This window comes from Lissotriton helveticus, chromosome 4_2 (assembly GCF_964261635.1).
Source record: "Lissotriton helveticus chromosome 4_2, aLisHel1.1, whole genome shotgun sequence".
Classification (NCBI taxonomy): domain Eukaryota; kingdom Metazoa; phylum Chordata; class Amphibia; order Caudata; family Salamandridae; genus Lissotriton; species Lissotriton helveticus.
In genome coordinates, this window is record NC_136064.1 from 89,875,691 (window position 1) to 89,901,633 (window position 25,943).

A 25,943-nucleotide genomic window follows, 5' to 3' on the forward strand; every position below is an offset into this window, starting at 1 on the left:
AAAAAGCCAAGTTTTGACTAATTTCCGAAATGCCAGATGGTTAGATTCCTGGCGTATGTGAAGGGGAAGGGAGTTGCACAGCCTTGACACAATACATCCATCACCATCATAACTGAAGGACTCCCAATGGCATGGAGACTGCAGCTGCCAAAGGCGATGACCGCTGCCTGGCCCACTGTACTCTTTTATTCAGCAACTTATTGCGAGAGGCAGACATTCCACCGCAACCCTGCTCCCGCGGATGTGGACACGGATACCACCCGTGTGACCTGAAAGGTGCAATGCAACCAGCAGAACACTGAAACTGACTGACATGGACAGGTAACACACAAGTCTTGTTGAGAGACTGTGCCTTGCATTAGGGCTGCATTGAAAGACATAACAAATGCTGAACTAAACTCGATAACAAGACACAAAAAAAGAACTGTCCTGCGAGTTCCTGCACTGGGAGATTGTTCCTATAATAACTAAAGAATCCCCACTTGAGCGGATTATCGCAATGAGCACCCTTCTATTGTGGAAGGGTGGGAGCTGCAGTCACTGTGCGCGACTGCTGTTCCTGGATGAGAACTGACACAATTGAACCAGGAACTGTGGAGGGCGTGGGGCCCTTAAGCCTTGATACATGTCTGTAGCATTGTAGAACCTTGTAGCCTTTACTGTGTGTAACACTTCATTTTGCTGTGGTGCTAAATACTTCTTTTTTTCTAAGATGAGCACTGGACCAAACAGAATGTTATTGTGTCTGTTGACTGACTATTGAGTGCTGAGTCTCTGGCCCCCACACTCTCTCCTTGAGAAGTCTTTGCCAGCTCATTCTTGAAACCCTAAAAGTGCACCTAGTTTGTGTAGCCATAGCAGCCACCAAGACATGAGAAGCAAATAAACTCAATGACGTTTGATGTTCAGTAGTCCTTACCTGCCCTGACCCCCAACCCCAAACATGGTCTTACATGCATTCAACCTAGAATATATTTCTATGCAGAATGCTAAAATGCATCTCTTTTTGATTTTTCTGATTATAGGTTTATTAAACAATTGTGTTAGTAAGCAGTTATAATGTTTTGTTTCCTAACCTACAGATACTGAAAAAATATATGTATACATAACCTTATCTCCATGACTGAAAAGACCAAATCCTGATGAAAATATAAAAAAGGAAATGAAACATCTTTCTTGGCCCTTGATGGTCTTCATTCCCAACCCTTTACTCCATCGGGAGATGATGGATCCCCAGGACAGGTACCTGCACCTCCATGTCCAGGCGGTAGTTCAGGTCTCCAAACCAGAAGAGGTGGTTGAACCTCAGGGAGATGTCGAAGACACTCAGCTTCCGGTCTCCGATGGCCAGGGAGCGCAGGATGTCCAGGTAATTTTGATTCCGTCTGCAACACACAAATATATTGACAAATGAAGAGGAGCCACCAGGACATACTACTACCAATAACTGATACTTCAATGTATTTTTTGTGTATTTAGCATCATGCATTACGCGTCTCATAAATGCAGCTACCTGTCCCATCCATACAATTGCCTCACTTCATCGCAATCAGAAGAGATATTATAACTAATCCAGCTTTACTGCTTTATGATTCAGCATATTCTGTCTCCTCAGATCTGTTTAGAATGTGTAAAGTAGTTATCCAGGCTGTCCATTGTGTATAACTGCATACTGTGCCAGGACTCAGGTGGGTATCTATGACACTGCAATGTCTTAGAAATGGGAGCACCACTGTCAACTGAGGACTCCAGAGATCAGTGCACAGGGAAGACTGCACCCTTTGTAATTATAGTAATATTTTTACTTTGTTAATTTTTTGGTTAGACAAATCTACCTAGGATTTTGCACTCTATTAGTGCATTCAACTAAGTTTCATTATGTCAGGTTTGGTGCACATCCATCTCGTGCAGAGAAATATAAAGGGGGGTGAAAGAAAAAGTGTTTTCCATTTCAAATTTTATAGTAATATTTGCTCTTGTCTGCAGCAAACGCTGCTGAATGGAATCACAACAAACTTGGCATGAAACTAGAGCATTACTCACAACAGTGGCTTTTGTGGCTTGGATGTAAATCCACTCAGAATTTATTGCTGTATCTGTATTACAAAACGGTTTTGGATAGGGATTGAAGGATTATATTTATAGAAATAGCAACTATTTTTCCTCAGCTAATCCATGGAGCTGGATGATTTAAGGAGAATCTGAGGGCTACAAGTCCAATTTTTTACCTCCTTTCCATTCTCTATCCATAGATCCTCCAAAGGAATGGTAAATCCACACAATCTGATAGTCTGTACGTGATTTCTGTTGAAGCCACAATGATATATTGCAAGGGATGCATGAATACGTGAATTTCCTGCATGGCAGACAACAGGTGGGAGGATCCCATGACTCTAGGGAGGACGTATGTAGTCTCCAGGGTTAGATATCCACCCCCAAAATAGAAAAAGAGCACTACTTTTGCTGTAGGATCTCTAGCTCTGTTGTTTCAGTTTTGTAAATCTTTAGATCCACCATTTTGTATGCATGCACTTCACATATCTGCATTTACAAAGTCCAAAGAGCTGGTTGTTCCTGGCAACCATTGTAGACCTGAAGATCCGGATCAGTGTGACAAAAATATATTGGGCCCTATTCACATAGGTAGACTTAAACGTTTGTGTACGTTTATTCTTTTTGGTATTCACAAAGGTAAACTTGGACTAATAGTCTAACTTTACTATTCAGTATTCACAAAGGTAAACTAAGACCAAAAGTCTAACTTTACTACTTTTCGGTATTCACAAAGGTAAACTTAGACCAAAAGTCTAACTTTACTACTTTTCGGTATTCACAAAGGTAAACTTAGACCAAAAGTCTAACTTTGCTACTTTTCGGTATTCGCAAAGGTAAACTTAGTATTTTATTGTATCTTTTATTTTGTTTGTTAGGTAACAGTGCCTATACTAAAGGGATATTTTTTTTTTATACTGATCATGTATTTTGTATATTTGTCTGAATAGTGGTGGGAAAGGCTTAAAAGTGCCATGCATCATTCTTGTGTTAAATTGTGTTAAGGTTTGTAAATTGTTTTTGGTATCATACATGATTATTGTATAATTCTTGAGGTTGTCATGTAGTAAAAATGTGCCTTTTATTTGTGATTAGTAAGTGCTGGGGTATATCTATGCCTTCATAATTTGTATGTGCTACAGGTGTTTCACTGGCTGTTCTATGTGTTCTGGCAATTTTTTTTTGTTTAGGATTGGTGTGGCAGTGTGTTAACTTGTTGCTTGTTCAGGGGGGCGCCAGATGGCGCACTGCGGAATGGCTGCCTGCTAAAACAGCTCCGCCGGTCAAGCTCACGGACTGACAATATATTAGCGGAAAGCGGCGTCCTTTCCCCATGAAACAGAGAGAAAAGTAAATCGGAAGACATGCTGCACATCTAGGTGGTGTCGTTTTGCACGGACTGGGGCCACAGATGGAGATACCAGTGCTGGCATAATCGGCCCGGACTACACGACAGCCAGGTAACATGGCGGCCGCCTGATAAATGACAGACATAACGGCAGCGGGGACGGCTGACTCCTGAACGCGATAGATGCTGTAGCGGAGCCAATTGCAGTGTGGCTTTCGCCTGCCACTGATCATCGCTGGCCGGAATCTTTCCCTCAAAGCAAAACCCTACAGAACATCAAAGAGGTACTGTTTGCGCCACTGGGGAGAATGGAGAAAGACTGGACGTACTGAAGTGCAGCCGGTGCGATATAAAACTGCAGCACTGCGGGCGGTAACAGAGGCGGGCGGGATTCCCGTGTATGTGCATAGTCCCTGAGGCCAACATTGTTGAAGTGCAACTTAACCGTGAAATACAAATGCGCAGCCAGGTGTAAGCGCTCCACAACTGAATGCATGATCGGCGGCGACTTTCACAGCATAAAATGGCGGACATGAAACGGACATTGCTATAGAGTGCCTGACTCTTTGGGAAGGCTTCATTTTGTGCACAGTATTTCAATTCGGGGTGGAAATGATTGCATATATACAGAATATGTGAGCACATTAAAGGTGGCAGGGTATGCAAGATAACACAGCGCTGTGACACTTAAGCATGCCCGGACTGCAAAATGGCGGTTACAGGTCTAATCATCGCACGGCGCTTCAGTATCTAAGCATGCCCATCATGATAGCTGCACCGTCTGGCTCATTGAAATGATATGTTGGGAGGAGGACGAACTATCAGTATGCCCAAATCCATCCTGCTTTATAACAAAACCACCGCACACTGGTTGTATCACAGCCTCATTCCACAACTAATGCGCAAAATGGAGCAGTGACTTAATTGCGCCAGGACGAATCATTTGCCATCGCAGCCTGGCCCTGGACAGGTCTATGCACAAAGGTCACCTGCCGCCTTCACAACAACAGCTAGGGGACATCCAAAGTAGATGGCTGAAGTGTCACACACGCCTCAGTACTGATACTTACCAGCGAACCGTATATCCTAGCGTGCACTTGAATTTTCAAATTAGTGTGGCGTCATCTACTGGTGTGCAGAGAACTTCTTGTCGACACCGCGAGAAAGTGAAGTATCTTTGCAGCCCACAAATAAAGACACCCCGTCATCATGGGGAAACCTGACAAGCAGCAACCCAAACTCACTTTTGAGTCGAAGAAACCGACCAAGGGAGCAACTTCACATTCAGATACAGAAATGGAACAGGGAGACACTTCTAATAGCACCATGGAAGCGGTACTTAAAGCGATAAAATCAAGCCTGCAGGACATTAACGGAAGCTAGATAATCTGACCCAGCGAGTGGACTGCATGGCTGCGAAATTAGACAAACAGGGAGAATGGCTGGATAACGCTGAGGGCCACATCACGGCGATGGAAAAAGAAACAACCGCTACTACTGGCAAATGCAAAGAAATGGAAAAAGTCCTGGAAGTAATTAAGACTAAAGCTGAGGATTTGGAGGCAAGATCACGGCAAAATAACATACAAATAGCGGGTGTGCCAGAATCCACAGATACTGGCAGGATGGAAAAATATGTGGAGGACATGCTCAGGTCAGTTTTCGGGGAGGACAGTTTCTACAATGTTCTCATTGTGAAACGTGCACATAGAGCCCTAGCACAGCGTCCGCCTCCAGGTGCCAGCCCGCGCCTAATCATCATGCGAATTTTAAATTACAGGGATATAGATGCAGCACTTCGGATGGCAAGAGAGAAGCAGCATATAACGTACCAGGGAAACAAGTTGGAATTATATCCCGACTTCACAATGGCAGTCCAGCAAGCAAGGAAAGAATTCGCACAAGCCAAGGCCAAACTGCACGAATTGAAGGTGGACTATGCTATGCTTTACCCTGCAAAGCTGAAGGTGACGTGGGAAGGGAAAGCGACTCTGTTACAAACCCCGAAAGCGGCACTGGACTTCATCAAGAAAATCAACTTAAAACGCAGAGAACGTCGACGAGAGGAGCAAAATCAGGAATCGGACTGAGAGCGACGATCTGCCAAAAAAATAATGTGAACTGCTGATGGGGATTATTCCCAGGAGAAAACACTTCTACTAACAGTACCCATCACAAGGGTTAGTACATTTGAGTTACGCGTGGCATGGAAAGACTGGGTCATGTCTTCGTACGTAACAGATCTCAAACGATGCTTGCGGACTGAGGAACTAAGCCGTGCAGTGGTACGAACCTGCATGGCCAATGCGGCCTCCGTCGATGTGGATACACACAATGTACTACTGTCGTGCTAATAAGGGTACTATGCAGGTAACCTACTTTGCTATTGGATTGCAATCAATGCTTGTCAGTCACTGCCTTATATTACTGACAAGTGTGCAGCGGCCAATGCCTAATGACTGGTCAGACTGAGATTCTTTTGATTTCTGCTTCATGCCTAAATGCAAAAACAGAATTTACCAAAAGACACAAAAGGTTCTGTTTCCAGATCACTAATTGCCAAATATTTACGCTGCATTGTTATTGTTGCTTGACCACATCCACCATGGTGGATGGTGTTGTATGCCCATGGTAGACCCTCCAATGGGTGTTCCCCAACTGGGTAATGATTTTGTTGTGGGTTTTGTAGGGGTATGCCTTTGGCATATATGGGGTGCTAAAGTGGGAGGGGGGTTGGGGGTTGGGGTGCTAAAGTGGGAGGGGGGTTGGGGGTTGAGGGTATGTTGTACAGATCAGAGTGTTTGAGATGCAACGCCACTATCCAGGGATGTTTTGACCGTAAACCATGGGGAGATACCTGTCATCCTCGTGTTGGTACTGTAAGTGATGCGTTTACATGGGGATTGGACGTTAACTTGAGATATGGCTGACGTTAGGCAAAGACCACCCAATTTGACTTTATTAACTTGGAATGTGCGAGGATTAAAAAATCTGAAAAAGATAAGGCACATGTTTGCTTACCTGGATAGACTGCATGTTGATATTGCTATGCTCCAAGAAACGCACTTAGCCCCCTATTCCAATTGCAAACTAGGGCATAGATGGGCGGAGTCCTGTCATCATTCTACGTATTCCACATATGCAAGGGGGGTGACCATATTGATCAAAAAGGGCACAAATTTTTCCCTTGAAATATCTGAGATTGACTCCATGGGTAGATATGTTATTCTTAAGGGGGTGCTAAGGGGACAGAAAGTAGTGCTCATCACTACATATGGCCCCAATACAGATGCGCCTGATTTTTTTCATGAAGTTTGGCAAAAACTATATGATGTAGCTGATAGGACACTCATATGGGGAGGAGATTTCAACTTGGTCCTGAATGAGCGATTGGACAGGTCAGATTCTACAGTGGAGCCCCATAAGAAAGCCATGCGAAAATTGAATGATATTATGTCGGAACTAGCCTTGTATGATTTGTGGCGCGTCAAACATCCAACAGGGAGAGAGGCCACGCACACTTCGGCTATACACAATAGTTGGTCCCGCATAGACTACTGGGTGGGATCACACAATGCGTCGCTCTGGACTCATGATGTCAAACATCTTCCAAAGACGCTATCTGATCATAACCCTGTTTACTTATCTCTTCAGCTGCCACATTATATACCACCACCATATAGCTGGCGGTTTAACTCTAAGGCACTGACAGACTCGCTATATAGAGACACGATTTCAAACGCCATATCGAAATTCTTCCTTATTAATGAACCTTCTACAGACGATCCCAGTCTGCTCTGGGAAGCTTTTAAGGCGACCCTGCGGGCAGTGTGCCTAAGCACTAATGCAGGGATATTGAAAGATATTCGTCAGCAGTTAACCAAAAGTGAAAGTAGACTAAGAGAATAAGAGCAAGAGTACAAACGATCACAGAACCCGAAACTGCTGGGAGAGATACGGGAGGTGCTAACGGAACATCAATCTTTAGCCGAGGACAGACTCAAATACAGGACGAAACATGCCAGAGCTAGAACTTATGGCGAGGGGGTAGACCAGGGAAGGTGCTAGCATCAAAAATATGTCAAGGCCGACCTCCGCCAACAGTACTGCAGGTAAGAAGCTCAGCTGGGGAGATGCAAACCACTCCTAAGGGTATCCTGAAGGAATTTATGACTACATAAAGCTCAATTTATAAATCACGCCACACTGCCACCACAGAGGAGATAATGGCATACATGGAAGATGTGGCCATTGCGTGGCTATCGGACGCCCACAGGCAATACCTTTCCCTCCCAATCACTGTAGAAGAGGTTACAGAAATTATCAAATCGTTACCCAATGGGAAAGCTCCGGGTCCTGACGGATTCACGGGTGAATTCTATAAGGCATTTGTGGATCTGTTAGCTCCACGCATTGTTGCTATGTATGGGGATGCATTCGAGAAATCTGTTCTCCCGCCCACTCTACGAGAAGCGGTCTTAGTGACACTATTAAAACCTGCGAAAGACCCCATGAACTGTGAATCCTACAGACCGCTGTCACTAATAAACATAGACTCTAAAATTTTGGCCAAACTACTTGCAGTGCGCATACAGCCCCTTATGACCGCGTTGGTGTTCCCGGACCAATCTGGATTTATTCCGACCCGGTCCACAGCTCATAATACTAGAACACTATTTGCCCTGGCACACTACTTAACACCCGATACTAACGCGGCCGCAGTAATGTTGGATGCTGCTAAAGCTTTCGACTCCATAGAATGGCCCTATCTTTTAGCGGTCCTCCAGAGAATGGGGTTCCCTCCCATTTTTCAGCAGTGGGTCAAGATTCTCTACACCAAACCCATTGCTAGGATCCGAGTCAACAACTATGTGTCCGACATCATCACAATAGAAAGAGGAACGAGGCAGGGCTGCCCATTGTCGCCGCTCTTATTTGCCTTGGCACTGGAGCCTTTAGCTTGTAAAATCAGACAAGGACATCATTACTCGGCCTTGCAATTTTTAGAGAGACCCCTACATATATCTATGTATGCGGACGACATGCTGCTCTACGTACGAGAACCAGAAAGCAATTTGGCTCCACTGCTGATGGAATACATTAAATATAGCCGGCACTCTGGGCTCCAAATTAACTGGGATAAATCGATTATAATTCCCCTCACAATTAATACGACTCCATATACTACAGAATTCCCATTGGAGTGGCAGCAAGACTCAGTGGGGTACTTAGGAGTGTGGTTTAACAGGGATCCAGAAATTGTAATACGAGACAACTATGGTAAAGCTGTTAGCACTATTGCGACCAAAATTGAAACATGGATCCAGCTACCTTTAACGCTGGCCGACAGACTAGCAATAGTCAAAATGGTAATACTTCCTAAATTTTTATACCTGTTCAATAATGTTCCCATTACACCACCGGCCGAAGTGTTCTAGCAGATTCGCTCTTTGCTTATTAAATTAATGTGGGCAGGTAAACAAGCTAGGATTGAGTTGGGAGCTCTAACATTGCCATACTCAAAAGGGGGCTTTAAAGTGCCTGATTTTAAGCTGTATTATCTATGTGCACAGGCTCAATTTGCGTATCACTGGTATCATAGGACTCCTTATCTCACTCACACGGCCACAGTGGAGAGTGATGCACACCCTATTCCATTAACTGCAATCCTAACACATAAGCGGCTACCTTTGCACAGTAAAGACATTAACACGGTGGACACAACAAACGCTGCCTGGTATCAAATAGGGAAGCTAAAGCACAAATCTCCTATATACGATCCCGCTCTCCCATTACCACATCATCCTAACTTATCAGTCACTCAGGAGGAGGTGGGTCTGGGACTATTGAAACGGATAGGAATCGATACGCTAGGGGATTTATATAATGAAGGTGCATTTAAACAAATGCAAGACTTTGATTATGTTAGTAATCAAACTTTACTATTCCGCTTCACACTTCATAGACTGCAAGGTGCAATCAAGCAACACTATCCCACATATCCAACGTAACCCCCACAACTGAACGCATTACAATTAATCATCACATCTCCCAATGATAAAAAGCTTATTTCACGGCTATATACGGTGGTGCAAGAGGAGATAGCAGACACTACACACAAAGCATGTGCAAGATGGGATAGAGTATTAGACACTCAACTGACAGAGGAAGAGTGGCAAGAAGCTTGCTCGGTAACCGCAAGATTAACTCCTAACGGAAACTTTAGAATATTACACTATAAATATCTGCATCAAACTTACCATACACCAGCTCGACTTCATAAATATGGCTTGCGACCAGATGCACATTGCAAAAGGTGTAGACACGAAACCGCAGACTTTATACATCTGGCATGGGAATGTCCATCTGTGATGGAGTACTGGGGGAAAGTCACTGAAATGTTGGGTGGTATGGTTGGGATCCCCATTAATTGCCCAGTCCGTACCTGTCTGTTAGGCCTTTTACCCAATGTCAGAGCGGCGAGACGCAAATTTTGTTTGATTGGATTATTGTTAGCTAAACGGCGAATTTCAATGGCATGGGATAGCAAGCACACTCCGACGACTGCCCAGTGGATCGGTGACATGTCATATTGCCATGAAACGTTGCTCACCTATGAGGAAGAACTGCCATTAGGATCACGCCCAAGAGACTATTGGTCCTACCTGGTTGCCTATTTGCAAAATATTACAGATGTGGAGTCAGTATAAGTACCACTCTTTGTACCTGAGGATGATGATTATTTGGACAAGTATAGGGTTTTTTTTTCCTGTATATGCTATAAGGTGATTGATACTATTCCGGGATGTGGGATGCGGTAACATGATGATCTGTATGTTTGTTTACCTGAATTTGGTTTTTTTGCTGAAACTATCAATAAAAAGATTTATTAAAAAAAAAAACTTGTTGCTTGTTCAGGAACCATTGGCATAATATTTTTAAGTATTGTTCCTGTTGGCCCGTTCTGGCTTCTTTTAAGAAATTTAAAATAATTCTTACTTCTATTTCAGTAATATTAGGGAGATGGTTGTGTTCACTAACACTATCAACTATTTGATTTATAGTGGTAGCCCTACCATAGAAAAGTGCTTGAATAATATTTGGTGGATTTCCAGTGTAATTTCTCTCTGGCTGTGGTCTCCCTAATATAATTAAAACTTCTAATATTTAATGACAGCTTCCCATTTTTGGATGTAATGTATTTTGCTGTTTCTGTCATTTTTTTCTGTGAGTATGAAAAATGTAAATTTATTTTATAAAACAAAATATGAGGTGTTATATTTATTTTAACTTTTTGTACATTGCATGTGTTTATTTTAACTTATGTTCTGGTGTTGTCTTTGTTTTAGTTGTGGATGTTTGCAATGCAAGTCTGTTTGGTGTTGCTTTTGGCACAGTTTTATTTTGTTGCAGCGGAAAAATATGTTAGTTGTGTAGGTTTATTTTATAAAGTTAAATTTAGTAAGGGGAATGTTGTACTCTTTAAATTTGTATAAATGTTATGTTTAGTTTCATTTTAGTTTTGTGCTTTGGTGCAATACTTACTTTCGAGGTGTTTTTTATTTCAAGTAAGTTGGTATCTGTGTTTTTTCCTTTTTAGCACTTGGTTTTCTCTTGTAGTGGGTGCACCTGTTATTTTGAAACAGCATAGCGTAGTTTTAATTATTTGGTATTTTAACATACTTTTACTTATTCATTAATTTTGTTAGCTTTCATTTATAGTTAAGCTTACTTTGTAGTATTAAGAGGTGTGTTGAAGTGTTGCAATCTTGTTTTGTAGGTTTGTAATCCAGAAGACTGAGGCTATCCTGCTGTATTTCAGATTAAGAAAACATTTTGTTGTGCATTTTCTTGACCTTTTTATACTATTTGTTTATGCTTAATTTGATAGGTTGGTTGGCGACTGGTTTGAATTTGTTTTCTGTCCATTTATGGTATTGGTTAATTAGTGTTTTCATTGGTTATTCAATATATTAATGATATTTTGATAATTTAACATTTAAAATAATATTGTGTGTTTTATTTAGAATTATTTCAATTTTTCTAGTGTTCAATCATTTGATTTTTGTGATTATTATGTTTATTAGTTTTAATGTGTAGGCAATATTTGTTATGTCTTTATTTTTGTTTACGATGTTATTGTATTTCATATATTTTTCTACAACATTTTTGCTATCAATATTTGTATGATTACTATTTAAGTATATGGTCATGATATTTATATTTTCAATGTGCATTCGAGATTTCTGTATAATTTGATATTGTTTTTGTCTATATAGTGTCATGCAATCGTTCACTTATGGGAGTCCAACACATCTTCTATGTCTAGGCATAGTGTGTACAGCTACATGTTAGCTGTGGTACAGTAAGCCAAGTTGCATGGGTTTCATGCTATTTATAAAGCCACGTATGTAATACAAGTATTTAGCAAGTGGCTATGCTCAAAATGTGGCATGGTGCCAGTCCTTTAATATGGACCAATATTGGCCAACACTACAGTAATAGATCCTCATGCTGCCCTTCTGAAATCCTACTCAGATGTAACTTCCTGATTTAAATGTTGGCAGTCACTCTAAGTTAGAAAAAAATCTTACAAAAAAGACAAATGTTAAAAACAAGAAATTTGGAATGAGTTTTTGATTTGTAGACCTGGCAGAAGTTAAAACTTGTAATAGCTTTTTAACTTTTTTTTTAAATGTGCAAATCCCCTTTAATGATATATGGGTAGAATAAAGCTGGAAAAGTGTAATCTATTCCGGTACTTAATTTCTTAGCCTTTAACTCTCTCTAAGCTATGGAGGCACAGACAAAAATAAAATGTTTGACCATACTCTGTTTCTTTCTGTTATGATGTTTTCTCAAACCGGCGCCCCAGTCTCTTTCGGCGCCACCAAGGGGTGGAGTTTGCTCTAGAAGTTAAATGAGTGGAGCAAATTAGCAGCAAAGCCGAAAATTGAGTACATACCAGTCTGGTTTGGAAAAGGACAGCAGCACAAGCCAAAGCAGATACAGGCGCTGGTGACATATATGCTGCAAACAACAGAGAAGAAAAGGGAGAGAAGCAAAGATACAGAATATAACTAGGTAGCAGATGGGGTGCTTGAAAAGTAGTAAAACTGGATGCACTGACGAAAATATCATCACAAAACAATTCACATCCCAACCTCAGGAGAGTGACTCGTTTCAAGAGTGCAGCCTAAGATGTAGACGTAAGCTCTACCTGTGTAAACAAAAGGCACCTCTTTTCCTCAAAAATAAAATAATGCTACAGTATCAGAAAGAGAATTGGTGGCAGCTGGGAAAAGATAGCTAAGCAGGGAAGTATAGAAAACTGTTATCACAAGATCAGGATTTGAAACACAAATCTGAAACAGGCAGACGTGAGGGCTAAATTCAGGGACAACAGACAAGCCCAGGATGACCAACTGGGATGATGCTCATGACTGGATCTCGTGAATGAGGAGAGGCTGCTGCCAGCACAGCAATGACTGAGATGAGGGAAGGGCCAACAGATAGTCGTAAAACAGGATCCTAAACACACTGCCGAACACTGCCAGGAGATAAGACGACCTGGACAGGGCATTTACAGCACAACATAGGACTTCACCAAAGAACTGAGGAGTCTGGTGAAAGGTTTGCACAGGAGGACTCAAGGAAAAGGTTAGTGTAAGAAATGTGTTTATTATTTGGGATGGATGCCTACCCAGAACAATGAATAATCACAACCCTTGTCAGGGTGAATTCTCCAGGTCACTAAATTAACCTGAGCTCATCTCCCTCATAGCCATGACACGGAGCAGAGAGGCACAATTTAGGACAATGTGTAAAGTATTTATGTGGTAGCAAAGCAGTGATAAAGCCAAAAATGGAAAACAATAAATGTCCCAAACGGATTTACAAAAATACATATACAAAAATCCAATACGAAGAACCAGAGATATGAATATTTAAAGTTTTAAGTAAAAATAGCTCCATAAAGCAAAGAGAGCCAATGATAATCAATATCCGACTTAGGACCTAGGAATGATTTGAGGCCAACCGCGATGGAGCGTGGATCAGATTCACCAACCAGGCTCATCCTGGTCAAAGATTTTACCATGTGACTTGGTCTTTTAACTCCTAATGAATCACATGAGTACACTTCCAAAGCCCCAGGGCCTCAGGAGAGGGCACCCAGAGACTCACATGGTATCAGGTCGAGGCCAACAGCGGTGTCCAGTCCAAGTCTGTTGCCACTAGTCACTTGAGACCTTTAGGAAAAAAGCCTCCTGCGGCTTGTGATGTCCCTGTAGCCACACAGAACATCAGCCAACTGACCCTTGGAGCCCACTTCTGGGTACCAAGGAGAGCTGGCCCAGTCATTTGGGTTCCTCGCTGGTCACAGACTGCAGGTGCAGTCCTCTTCAGTTCTTCCACAGGTCCAGTAGTGTTCTGAAGTTGGTGCCTGCAGGGGTCATACTTATGCCTGGCATCAGCTAGTGGTTGAGGGTGACTCCTGCCCACCCCCTAACCATTTAGCCAAAAGTTCCTGGGGCCAACCCTACTCACTTTTTGAGTAGTTCCTCCTTACCCTACTGAAGACAGGCCCAAAATGCCATGTATCAAGGCATTTTCAAGATGCTGTAATTCTTTGCCACATTAAACTTGAGCTTTGAGGGGGTAGGTGTGTACAGAGTGTACTTTGGTAATCCCAGAGTCCTCTCCAGTGCTTAATTTGTAAAATAATAAGTGCCAAGGCCCTGACCAGAAGGCCACTGCAGCTTGCACCACCCATTGCCCCTGTCATCGCTGCCAATGGCGGTCCCAAAACAACTACTAACCATCTCTCTCACCTGCAAGTGCGACAGTTAAGATTATTCCAGGTCCCCGAAGCTAACGAAATGGCTGTAGAGGCAGGTGTTAGTAAATATTTTTTATGTATATTGTATTCATAAACAACCATTGTTCTGTCCCTCTCTAAATTAGATGAGCAGCGCCACCATTTGGCAGAAAGTCATAAGTGTGGTGTTGACAATTAAGTGCTGGTGCGGAGCACCAGAAATCACCGGCTCAGATTAAGCACTGGTCCTCTCACACCTAACACTAAGATCCAATTTGAATCAGGCACTATACCTATAACAAACCCAGACACAGAAGCCTCGTGGGACAAAAGCAGGGTCCTTTAGTAACCACAGAGGGAATTCACAAGAGTGCCTCAGGTGTTTCATGTGGCTTCATAGACATATCACGCAGGATTTGACAGGGTAGTGTCACAGGATGCCCACGGCCGCTACTCTGAATATTCTGTTGAGCTCAGAGGAGTCATCTCTGTCCTTTCTTGCCAGCCTGTTGTTTGGTCTGGGAGGCATTTAACACGTCGTTCATACCTACTAAAGGCAGAGCACAGGCTCAGAGCTGGCAGAGGCTGTTGCTAATGAGCTTTCTGACAACAAAAGTTATGTTTCCTTAAAATGTATTATAAATCCAAATTCAACATTGAATTGGAGATTTACTAACTGGTAAAAATAGTACTTTCATTTTTTGTTGGTGTCTGGTCCTATTCCTGGGATACAATATTAGTAGTTTAACATCTGCTCTGGTTTTCTTCATATAACAGCTTGGCATGCAGCAGTTAAAAAAGCTTTTAGGGCCTTGTCACTTTAGGGACATATTTACATTAATGTTATACCATGTCCCACTTGTAAATATTATGGACCCTATCTTGTGGGCTACATGCTGCGCAAATATGTGACTAACTGTTATTTAAAGGGGAGGTTTTAATCTGTCAAAATGGGGTATTTTAACAGGTTGCAAAGCAGGCATTACACTGCAGCAAAGCAAAACCAGAGGGGATGATGGACGGAGTGTTGAACATTGCAAGCACTCACCCCCAGTCAACTGATCTGGGTTTAATCCATCATCATTCTTTAGCTCACTCCGCCACACTGCAGCAGTCAGGCTACACGTCATGTTTGTACTGCCATTGTAATAGTTGCCACAAAAGGTGCTACAGTCATCAAGTGGCATTCAACTTGTAGGCCCTGGGTGCACTTTCTACACCATATACTAAGGATTTACAGGCAAATTAAGGGGCCGATTAGGATGGCGGACGGACCTGCGTCCGTCCGCCACCCCAGAGTTGGAGGGACCGTCCTCAGGGGCAGAGGCGGTCCCTCCATGCAAATTACGATGTGACTGCCACCCTGGCGGTCACATCCTGTATGAATAACATTGCTGCGGGTGCTGCTTGAAGCAGCACCCACCGCAATGTCAAAAATGCATGTATTACATTTACATGCACAAAGCGGCAGGCACCGCGCGGTGCCTGCCGCTTTGTGCATGTAAATGTTGGGGGGTACCATAGGTACCCCCCATGTGCACCCCCTACCCCCCGAAACCCTGGGGGCCCGCAACGGGCCCCCAAAAGCCAAAGTCCACATGCTTTTCCACGGCGGAAAAGCCGCCGCGGAAAAGCATGTGTCCGTGCAATTCCTAATTTGGCTGACGGTGTCTTGCAGACACCGTCACCAAATAGCCCTCCCCACCCCGCGGATCAGCGGCGGACGGACCTGCCGTCCGCCGCTGGTCCAACCGCACTCCCACCGCCATCCTAATCTGGCGGTGGGTCTTCTATTTCACTGCGGCGGATAATCCGCATACTCCGGGCCGGCGGTGGCTTCCGCCGGCCGGGAGTATGCAGATTATCCGCAATCATAATGAGGCCCTATATGTGCAAATTAGGAATATGCCAATATAATCATGTTTAAAGGGGGAGAACCAGCACTCTACTCCTGGTTAAAAGTAAAGTAAAATGCACTGTGTTTTAGAGCCAGCAAAAATACCAAGTCCAGCAAAAAGTGAAAAATTGTGGGTGACCACGTAGAAACGCAGATTTCCTACAGCTAGCATAGACTTTGAAAACAGAACAAGTTGTGTGCAAGGACATAAAAGCAGAACATAGGAGACGAAAAGGTATGAGAAGGGAATGCAGCACAGAAGTGAGTTCAGAAGCGAAGCAGAAGGTAACAGACTGAAGAGACACAGAATCCGGATAGCTGCAGAAATATTGCATGCATAAGGATTGCTGAAAATGCCCTAGAGATACAAGATCAACATTAGATAAAGATGTAGAAGCAAGACATCTCTGTGGCGTGAAACTGAAAATGAAATAGAGTCATGTCTTTCTGTAACTCAACAATTGTATAGCATCCAGAAAAGGAAGAAAACAAGCAGCAGAAGTATATATGTAGTACCTTATGCAGGATTGGTTGCATTAAAGCACAATGAAGGTGACATGCTGCACACTAAACAGCACAGCAGACCCAAACCCACACTGGAATTTGCCCTTCTGACAATCACATATAAGTGCTTCAACAATGCTTAAAACCAGTAGTATATCAGTCAATTTCACGAACACATATTGTTGTTTTAAGTCTGCCCAACGTCCTCTATTGCGGTTTTTATGCCTCGTACTGTGAATTATTGATGAGGAAGGGCGTGATAGGGTGCACAGATTGGCCAGTAAGAGGTTGTTGCAGGAATTCTGAATGTTCTTCCGCGCTCTGATTGGTCAATCTCTACCGGAGTGTAACTTTTTCAGGAGCACCAGGGGTTAACGTGCTAGTATTGTGACAATCAGATGCTTTCATCACTGATTTCCTGAGGCTTAACCTCACTATTCTACTCAAACCTGAGCACCAAGTAATGTTGCTTCAGGATACTGAATGGAGCAGTCTAAGGCTTACTCAGGGAGGTTAGAGACTCAGAACTCAACAAACCAACAGCAGAGTTCATTCTGGCGTCTTCTGTGCCGTGGTAGTGTTTGGCGCTTGTCTTCATGACAGAACTCGGGTACAGTTCCCAGTACCATCCGATACCGGAGACCCACAGTGTTATATTCTATGGTTCTTAGTATATAGAATGTAGATGTTCTGTTATTTACTTGTACTCTTTGGTATTGGAATGTTTGGGGGAAGATTCTGATTGAGAGATTCGAGGCTTGGCAGTTGCGCTGTGCCTCTAACTCGGGCTGGAGTGTAGGAGCGTTGCAGTGAAGATTTCATAATAAAAGAAGACTTCGATTATAAACCTGTCTTCCTCAATTCATTGGAAAGTACCCTGTTACATTTGGCGACGAGGATGGGATATTTCTTCACTTTCCCGCAACGTTCTGAACCTCTGGGAGATTTTATTTCGAAATGTATTCACCTCTATACGCTGTTGGGTTTGTTCAAGCAGTAAGCCGAAAGACATAAGGAGTGGTGAAGCGGAACAGTATTAGTTGAAGATCGTTTTCAAGTCGTATTATTTTCTTACATTACTCCGACCTTTCAACTGACATTCACCGCGAGCGCTTACCTTTTCCTTCACGTGCAGCTTAGAATCCTCAGCACCTCACATTCCTCAATTCATTGGAAAGTACCCTGTAACACACAGTTCAGGTCACACTGTGTGGACAGTTCAGGATATCTGGACTTCACCCAAAGAGAGTGACGCCTGGCCGCCTTTTCTTTCTGAAGAGATGCTTTTGGTTCATCCTGGCTTGGCTCCTTTATGGCCCTACTCCTGCTGAGCCTCTCCAATGCCCCTTCTGAGCAACTGATTCGCTCTCTCCCTCGAAGCAAGGTCTGCAGCCCCTCCTAGCAGTCTTAGTTGAAGTCCCCAGGGATCTGGACCTGAAACTGGCAAGGGCATTTGGTGGTAGTTACCCAAATCTTGGTACATAGAGACTTAGGGCATCATTTGGATGGCGGGCGGACTTTGTCCGCCCGCCATCCCGATGTAAAAAGGGAATCCCGCCATAAGTGCGGCAGTCCCGTGGGGGTGATTAGGATGCGCACGCCACACTGACGGGCGTATCCTGCATTTTCAACATTGCGGCGGGTATTGCTTTTAGCACTGCCGCCACCACAATGCCAAAAATGCATGTTGTGCATTTGCATTCACAACGTGGCAGGCCCCGCCAGTGCCTGCCATGTTGTGCATGCAAATGCAGGGGGGAACCATAGGTATTCCCCATGTGCACCCTCCACCCCCCCGGAAAACCTGGGGGCCGGCTATGGGCCCCCAATGTAAAAGACTGCATGCCTTTCTGTGGCGGAAAGGTAAATCCCCACATGCATCCTGATATGGATGGCGGTGTCTAACAGACACTGCTGCCATATTGAAACCTTTTCCGCCATCGACCAGGCGGAAAACCGGCGGACGGTCTTTCCATCCGCCGGGGTCCCCCCGCCATAGTAATATGGCGGGGGAAATGGCATGCGGGTGGGAGAGAATGTCGGGCGGATCGCCACCAACGATCCACCCGACATTCGAATATGCCCCTTACTCAGTTGCCACTGGAGTGGAGACTCCAGATTGTGGCTGAAGTTTCCGTCCCATCTTTATATCAAAGTAGCGGACGGCAGCTATGTAATCCAACAGGCAGGTCTGGACAGTTCCTTCCGTTTGCTTTCTCACTCACTCTGGTCTAGCCATGGTATTTGTTGTCAGGTGTCAGAAGAAAGGTGCTGTGGAGCTGGGGGTCTCTGGTCAGGAGAGATCAAACCTAAGGATATGAGAGAGCGGGAGGTTGCTACACTTAACTACCTGTTAACCTCTGGGGGTAGGCATTTCAATAAACAATAGGCCAGGAAAGGTTAAGGGAAATTCCTAAGCTTCAGGTTTTTTCCTCCACACTGATATGTCTGACCCACTGCAAAGGATCCATGGAATGGCCGGGCAAAGCCCTGAAATTCACATCTGCTGTCCGGGCTCTCTCGCAGTCGCCATCTTAGGTACACCTTGGAGACTGGAAACACAAAATGGAATCTGGTGTGCCGTGGCCACATGTATCACATATACCTCACACACCTCCACGAACAGAGAGGAGACATAGATATCCAACATACATGTCCCACGTGTATGGTGGAAGGTCCTAGATGCAGGAGACTGGTAGAACAAATTTAATAAGTTGGGACAAGCCAGTGCGTGACTCTTCCTGCCAGGAGTAGGTTTAAAGGGCTGCCTCGCCACTAATTGTTATCGCTGCCACATGTGCATACTGACAGAGTCGGCAAAAGGAGAAGGACAGGGCAGAGCGGAGGAGCCTTCTTCGGAGATAGCCTCCTTATGTCTTGGTTATTTTCCCTTCATAGGTCAGAGGTAGAGCTTGGCAAATTGAGAACTTTCCAGAATCGTGAGTAAGGCTGGGGTAAAGTCAGTAAAATGTAAGTTAAAATGTGATTGCTACATCCTATTTTTTTTCTATTTAGTATGAAATAGATTTGTGAATGGAAAGGCCAGACCAGGACTCTTGGGGGGTTGTGGGAGCAGGACAGAAGTGTCAAACAATGAAAGGAATGGAAATGCTTACCGTGATGTCTTCTCGGGCCCCGAAGCCAGGTGGCAGTTGACAAACCCAAAGGAGGTGCCATTGAAGAGGAAGGACACGCCCACCGCACCTTTGTTCCCTGTGAAGGAAAGAGCGACTGCGTCAGTAGGACTTAGGAGTGAAAGATTCACGCAACGTGAAATAAAATATAAGACTTCACTCATCCACCTGAGAGACTCTACTGTGCAGGCCATACCCTCAATGATGGACAAATAAATATTACTGGTCTGTAACCTACACCATCATTACATCTAGGCATGAAAAAACTATTATCCTATTGCCGCCTTGTCTTGCCTATTTAAGGGCCTTAGAGTAGGTTGTAGGTGAACATCTCAAGAACTTCCCGAACTTACATGACTTCCTAGACTCTGACCAGTCAGAGTTTTGCCTCTGGTACGCGAAAGACGCTAGACTGGCCCATGTCTGGGGTGGCATTCTGCATTTGCTGATAATGGTGAGATAGTTCTCATGGGGGCATATGTAGGTAATTTCCATTTTGCGATTCCCAAATAGCGATTTTTAAGGAATCGCTATTTGAGAATAGCAAAATGGAATGCAGGTGAAAATTCGCAATTGTTTTGCGAATCTCTAACATTCCTTAATTGCGATTAGCAAATTGCGAATCACAATTAAGGAATGAGTGTCCCATTCATTCCTATGGGCTAAGAGGCCCATAGGAATGAATGGGGATACATTCTCAAATTGCGATTTTCTATGAGAAAATCGCAATTTGAGAATCGCAATTCCAAGGGTGCCAGGGTGTCCAAAGGACACCTGTTGCACCCCTGGAATGTGCCTCTAAGTACATGTGGTGCACATACATGCCCTAAGGGCATGTCTGTGCGCCACATGGCACTTTGTATTTTTTTTAAAATGCATTTTGAAAGGAAATCGCAAAATACCATCTACTTGGAGTAGGTGGTATTTTGCGATTCCTTAAGCCAAAATCGCATCTTAAAATTCACTCCTACATAGCATTTAAGGAATCGCAAAATTGCGATTCCTTAAATGCTTGAGCAAAATAAGGAATCGCAATTTTTGCGATTCCTTATTTTGCTAATGTGCACCTACATACCAAAGCACCGTTTGTGATTCGCAAAAGCCTACCTACATATGCCCCATGATGTCAAATCTGTCAGAGACAAGCGGTGTGGTAGCTCTTAATGTAAGACAACATCAAGTTTCTTTAGTGGGGTCAAAAGAGTTGTCGTAGAGATGGTTCAGATCTTGCTTTCGAGGGGGAGTGTTGAGTGTGACTAGAAATACTTCCTCGGTTTCTACAGTGCCCGTTGACAGGGTGGATAAACTGGTCTTCTCTCTAATTCCCCTGTTGTGAGGTTATCACTGGGTGTAATCTGGTCCCAAGCCATGAAAGTTTACTTGTATGCTTCAGGTGTACACGTCATCCTGAAATCATCCCCACGGTTTTACAGAATCTGTTGAGAGTAGCTGAGGGGATGGTATCACCCAGGCGTAGTTCTTTAGTAGGTATTTTAAAACAGGCTAAGTTTAGACATGCTAAGGTTGCCCTATTATTCTTGCAATGGGCCAACGATCCCCTAACGTTGTTTTGTATTATGAATTTTATCAAGGTTGCTTGGCATTTGATCCCTTGGTCTGTAGCCCATCCTTGAACTCCAACTCTCCCAACCCATCCTCAGCCTTCTGATTTGTTTGTATCAATAAAGACAGAACCCTCTGCCTCAGCGCCTAGAGAAGATCTGTGAGAAAGGATATAATTTAAAGATTGAGAGCTGCGAGGAGTTCCCACTTCCGCCTAGCAAGTCTCAAAAAGTTACTGTGGGTATTTAGTTAATTCAGAGTTGAACTTTGCAAAAGCCCTCTTTGGAGTCTGCGCCAGCCACAAATGCTGCGGCTCCAAATGATTCAGAATGCTGACGCGAGGGTGGCTACAGCTGGAGAACGAGGCATCCAGTCTCTGTGCACTGGCTGGCACTGGAGGGCACTTTCTGCCTGTTTCAAATGGTTCCATAGACTCAACTTCCACTGATTCTGAGTAAATTGATTCAGTATCAGCCCTCAAGGTCCCTCTGCTTTTTTGGGGGACTAGCCTTTACTGGTTGTGTCTCCGACCAGGTCATTCTCCTGGGGATAGAAGGTTTGCGGTTCTCCACCCAAAAGCCTTGAATACCCTGCCTGCTTATATTCATCTTATCCAGTCCCTGCTCTCATTCGAGCATGGGGTAAAAAGTGACTTTGTTGAAGATTAAATGTTGGCTCTTCTCCGCTGTGCTCTGGTTGAGGAGCGTAGACCCGCTAAGGTGTCGAGTGTAGACTTTGTTAGCATTGACTGCAATACAGATAAATAGATAAATGAACAAGCTGGAGCAATGATCAAGATGATGCCAGATGTCAATGAAGGAGGTGCTCAAGAGCATCCCAGGTGTCGGTGGCGGAGCTGAGGACTTATCTCAGTGAAGGAGGTGCTCAAGGTCATCCCAGGTGTCTGTGCCATAGCTGAGGACTTATCTCAGTGAAGGAGGTGCTCAAGGTCATCCCAGGTGTCTGTGCCATAGCTGAGGACTTATCTCAGTGAAGGAGGTGCTCAAGGTCATCCCAGGTGTCTGTGCCATAGCTGAGGACTTATCTCAGTGAAGGAGGTGCTCAAGGTCATCCCAGGTGTCTGTGCCATAGCTGAGGACTTATCTCAATGAAGGAGGTGCTCAAGGTCAACCCAGGTGTCAGTGGCATAGCTGAGGACTTATCTCAGTGAAGGAGGTGCTCAAGGTCATCCCAGGTGTCGGTGGCAGAGCTGAGGACTTATCTCAGTGAAGGAGGTGCTCAAGGTCATCCCAGGTGTCTGTGCCATAGCTGAGGACTTATCTCAGTGAAGGAGGTGCTCAAGGTCATCCCAGGTGTCGGTGGCGGAGTTGAGGACTTATCTCAGTGAAGGAGGTGCTCAAGGTCAACCCAGGTGTCGGTGGCATAGCTGAGGACTTATCTCAGTGAAGGAGGTGCTCAAGGTCATCCCAGGTGTCTGTGCCATAGCTGAGGACTTATCTCAGTGAAGGAGGTGCTCAAGGTCATCCCAGGTGTCGGTGGCGGAGCTGAGGACTTATCTCAATGAAGGAGGTGCTCAAGGTCATCCCAGGTGTCGGTGGCGGAGCTGAGGACTTATCTCAATGAAGGAGGTGCTCAAGGTCATCCCAGGTGTCGGTGGCATAGCTGAGGACTTATCTCAGTGAAGGAGGTGCTCAAGGTCATCCCAGGTGTCGGTGGCGGAGCTGAGGACTTATCTCAGTGAAGGAGGTGCTCAAGGTCATCCCAGGTGTCGGTGGCGGAGCTGAGGACTTATCTCAATGAAGGAGGTGCTCAAGGTCATCCCAGGTGTCTGTGCCATAGCTGAGGACTTATCTCAGTGAAGGAGGTGCTCAAGAGCATCCCAGGTGTCGGTGCCATAGCTGAGGACTTATCTCAGTGAAGGAGGTGCTCAAGGTCATCCCAGGTGTCGGTGGCATAGCTGAGGACTTATCTCAGTGAAGGAGGTGCTCAAGGTCATCCCAGGTGTCGGTGGCAGAGCTGAGGACTTATCTCAGTGAAGGAGGTGCTCAAGGTCATCCCAGGTGTCGGTGGCGGAGCTGAGGACTTATCTCAATGAAGGAGGTGCTCAAGATCATCCCAGGTGTCGGTGGCATAGCTGAGGACTTATCTCAGTGAAGGAGGTGCCCAAGGTCAACCCAGGTGTCAGTGGCATAGCTGAGGACTTATCTCAGTGAAGGAGGTGTTCAAGGTCATCCCAGGTGTCGGTGGCGGAGCTGAGGACCTATCTCAGTGAAGGAGTTGTTCAAGGTCATCCCAGGTGTCGGTGGCGGAGCTGAGGACTTACACTCTTACAGTACAGTCAAAGTCCAACAGAAACCATACATTGATTCTTCACCACCCATTTATGTTGGTCTTCAAAGTTACAAAAATTCTTGTTTAAGAATAAATGCAAGTCATGAGCCATTTGTTATTTAAATAGTATTTCCTGGAAGTATTGGCTCCTGGAACGGATGAATGTCGTATCCAGAAACAAAGAAGCATCAGGTTCTTGATGTTGGGCACTATATGGGAATCTTATATCTGAAAAGAATTTACATAATAACTTGTAAGGTCCATTCATTATACAGATACTGCAATGTTATCCCTATGGGTGACTCTGAACTTTACAGCTCCAGTCAAGACAACAGGTTAACAGACTTCCAGTGTGTTTAAGGATTGCAGAATGTGACAGAATGTTCAACAACATGTTTGCGTGTGCCCTTAATTTGTCAGACCTGCTAACTTCCCAAAACATTGTGATATTTATCATGCTGAATGTTTTCAGTTTAATATTGTTAATCTGTGAAGTGTTGGTTGTAGGAGAGTGGGGTCTGCAATCCTATGGTCACCCCAGATTTTTGCTTTTTGCTTCACTGGTTTACGACTTTACCTGGCTGTGGGCCTGCTAATCAGACCCACAGCCTAGCTGTTCTCTCTCTAAATTGACAACCATGTACTTTAGGTGCATTTACCAATTGGTACTGGGCCATCTTATCAGTCCCTGTACCCAGGGCATAGGTGTACCCAGGGCCTACCAGGGGCTGAAGCATGTATTATGCCACCCCTGGCTGGCCATCTAAATCTGACACAACTGGCTGAATGACAGCTGGGGCAAGGTGGTGTAATCACCCTTTGCTGTAGATATAGTATACCTATATCTAACCCTAAAATGGACACATATCCTCCTATCAGTCACTCCTATGGCAGGCCTTATCAATCCTGAAGGCAGAGTGCTTGGAATTATGTGAGATGGTGCTCTGGCATGAGCTGAGCCCGTTTGCAGCTTGCGGAACCAAGTCCTAATAGCTGTTCCATGATAACGCTATACCATATACTCTTAAGTGCATTATCAATCTCGCGGTTAAATGCTAACTCTGGTATAACATTATCAAAACATGTCGAGTAAGGTGTCATACGATTTGGAATACTACCCCCTCGCCAATTCTGGCGACGGGGGTAGCATTCCACCCTTCTAGAGGGACACGACATGTATGTAACTGTGAACCCCGGTTAAAGTTAACTCGAGCCTCAGCATTACAAAATGGATGCTGCCACCACAGACACAAGTCTGACCTCCTGCTGCTGGGAGTCCTTCCAGCGAGAATGGCTTGGACAAAGGGTTTCCTGCCTTGTGAGGTGCTAGCACCACCCCAGACAGGATTTTGTGTATTGAGGTAGGGAGGCCTGAAAGGAATGAGACATGCCTGGGGCACACAAGGTGCCCTGTGCATACACCGGTTCAAACCAGTTGCTGGGGCATCCCTGCCCCAGCTCTGGCGGGAAGCCGGACAAAGGATAGGGGGTGTAACCACCCCCCTTCCTGGTCCCACCCAGTGGAGGGACCTAGTCAGTAGTGCAGCCCCCTTTAGGAGAATAAAGGTAGGAGCTGGTCCCATTCCAAATTAGATTATCCTGAACTATTCAACAAGAAGATACTCTGGCCTTCGACGTTCTGCTCCACAGAAGACTGAAGAATCTCCCTTGTGGGCAAGGAGTGTCCACCCTGCAACTGCAGGCACCATCAAGCGTCCAGCGGCTTCACTTTGTTGCCTTCCCCGAGGATCCAGACTTCAGAGCCCTAGGAGACCCGGATTCCCAGACCTCTCCGACCTCAACTCACATCTGCAGCAAAGCTGAGACCCGTGGGTGCGACGAGACACGTGGGACCGGCCATCTTAAACGAACCTGCACTTTGCTTCCAGCACGACTCCCGAGGTAAACTCAACCAAGTGCTTTGGGGATTGAGAAGCCCCAGCCCCGAGCAGCCCCTGCACCGAAGATCAGCCCTCCAGCATCCACGAGATCTGCGTGGGGCCCTTCTGCTTGTTTGCTGCTCGACGCGTTGTCTGGTCACTTGCCGGCTGGCTAGTGGCCTCCTAGACGACGAACCTTTGAATCATTTCTGCTGGTCTGGTTGCTCCAGACTGGCCCTTGCTCCCTTCCAAAAGAGGGGCACCCCGGACTCTCCTAATCCGCACCAGACGCTTTCTTCACTCACCGCGTGGGTTGCCTTTGCCAAGGCCTGTTGACTCCAATTCCGGATCCGACACCGCCGACAGCGAGAGCCTGCGTGGGACAGCTCGTGCCTCCATCCTGGTTGTCGAAGACACCTCCTGGTCCACGTGGCTGCAGAGTCAAGCGTCCACT

General features: G+C 44.9%; 1 protein-coding gene across 2 annotated transcripts in view; it reads right to left on the bottom strand.

Moving 5' to 3' along the window:
* The window catches only part of LOC144752052 (phosphatidylinositol 3,4,5-trisphosphate 5-phosphatase 2-like), a 598,959-nt gene that overhangs the window by 186,435 nt on the left and 386,581 nt on the right, over nt 1-25,943 (bottom strand). For both annotated transcript variants that reach the window (XM_078640002.1, XM_078640003.1), the window contains exons 15-16: nt 19,737-19,833; nt 1,247-1,385 (exon numbers count right to left, since the gene is read on the bottom strand). In XM_078640002.1, coding sequence (XP_078496128.1) covers nt 1,247-1,385; nt 19,737-19,833 — 236 coding nt within the window. The remainder of the gene's footprint in view (nt 1-1,246; nt 1,386-19,736; nt 19,834-25,943) is intronic.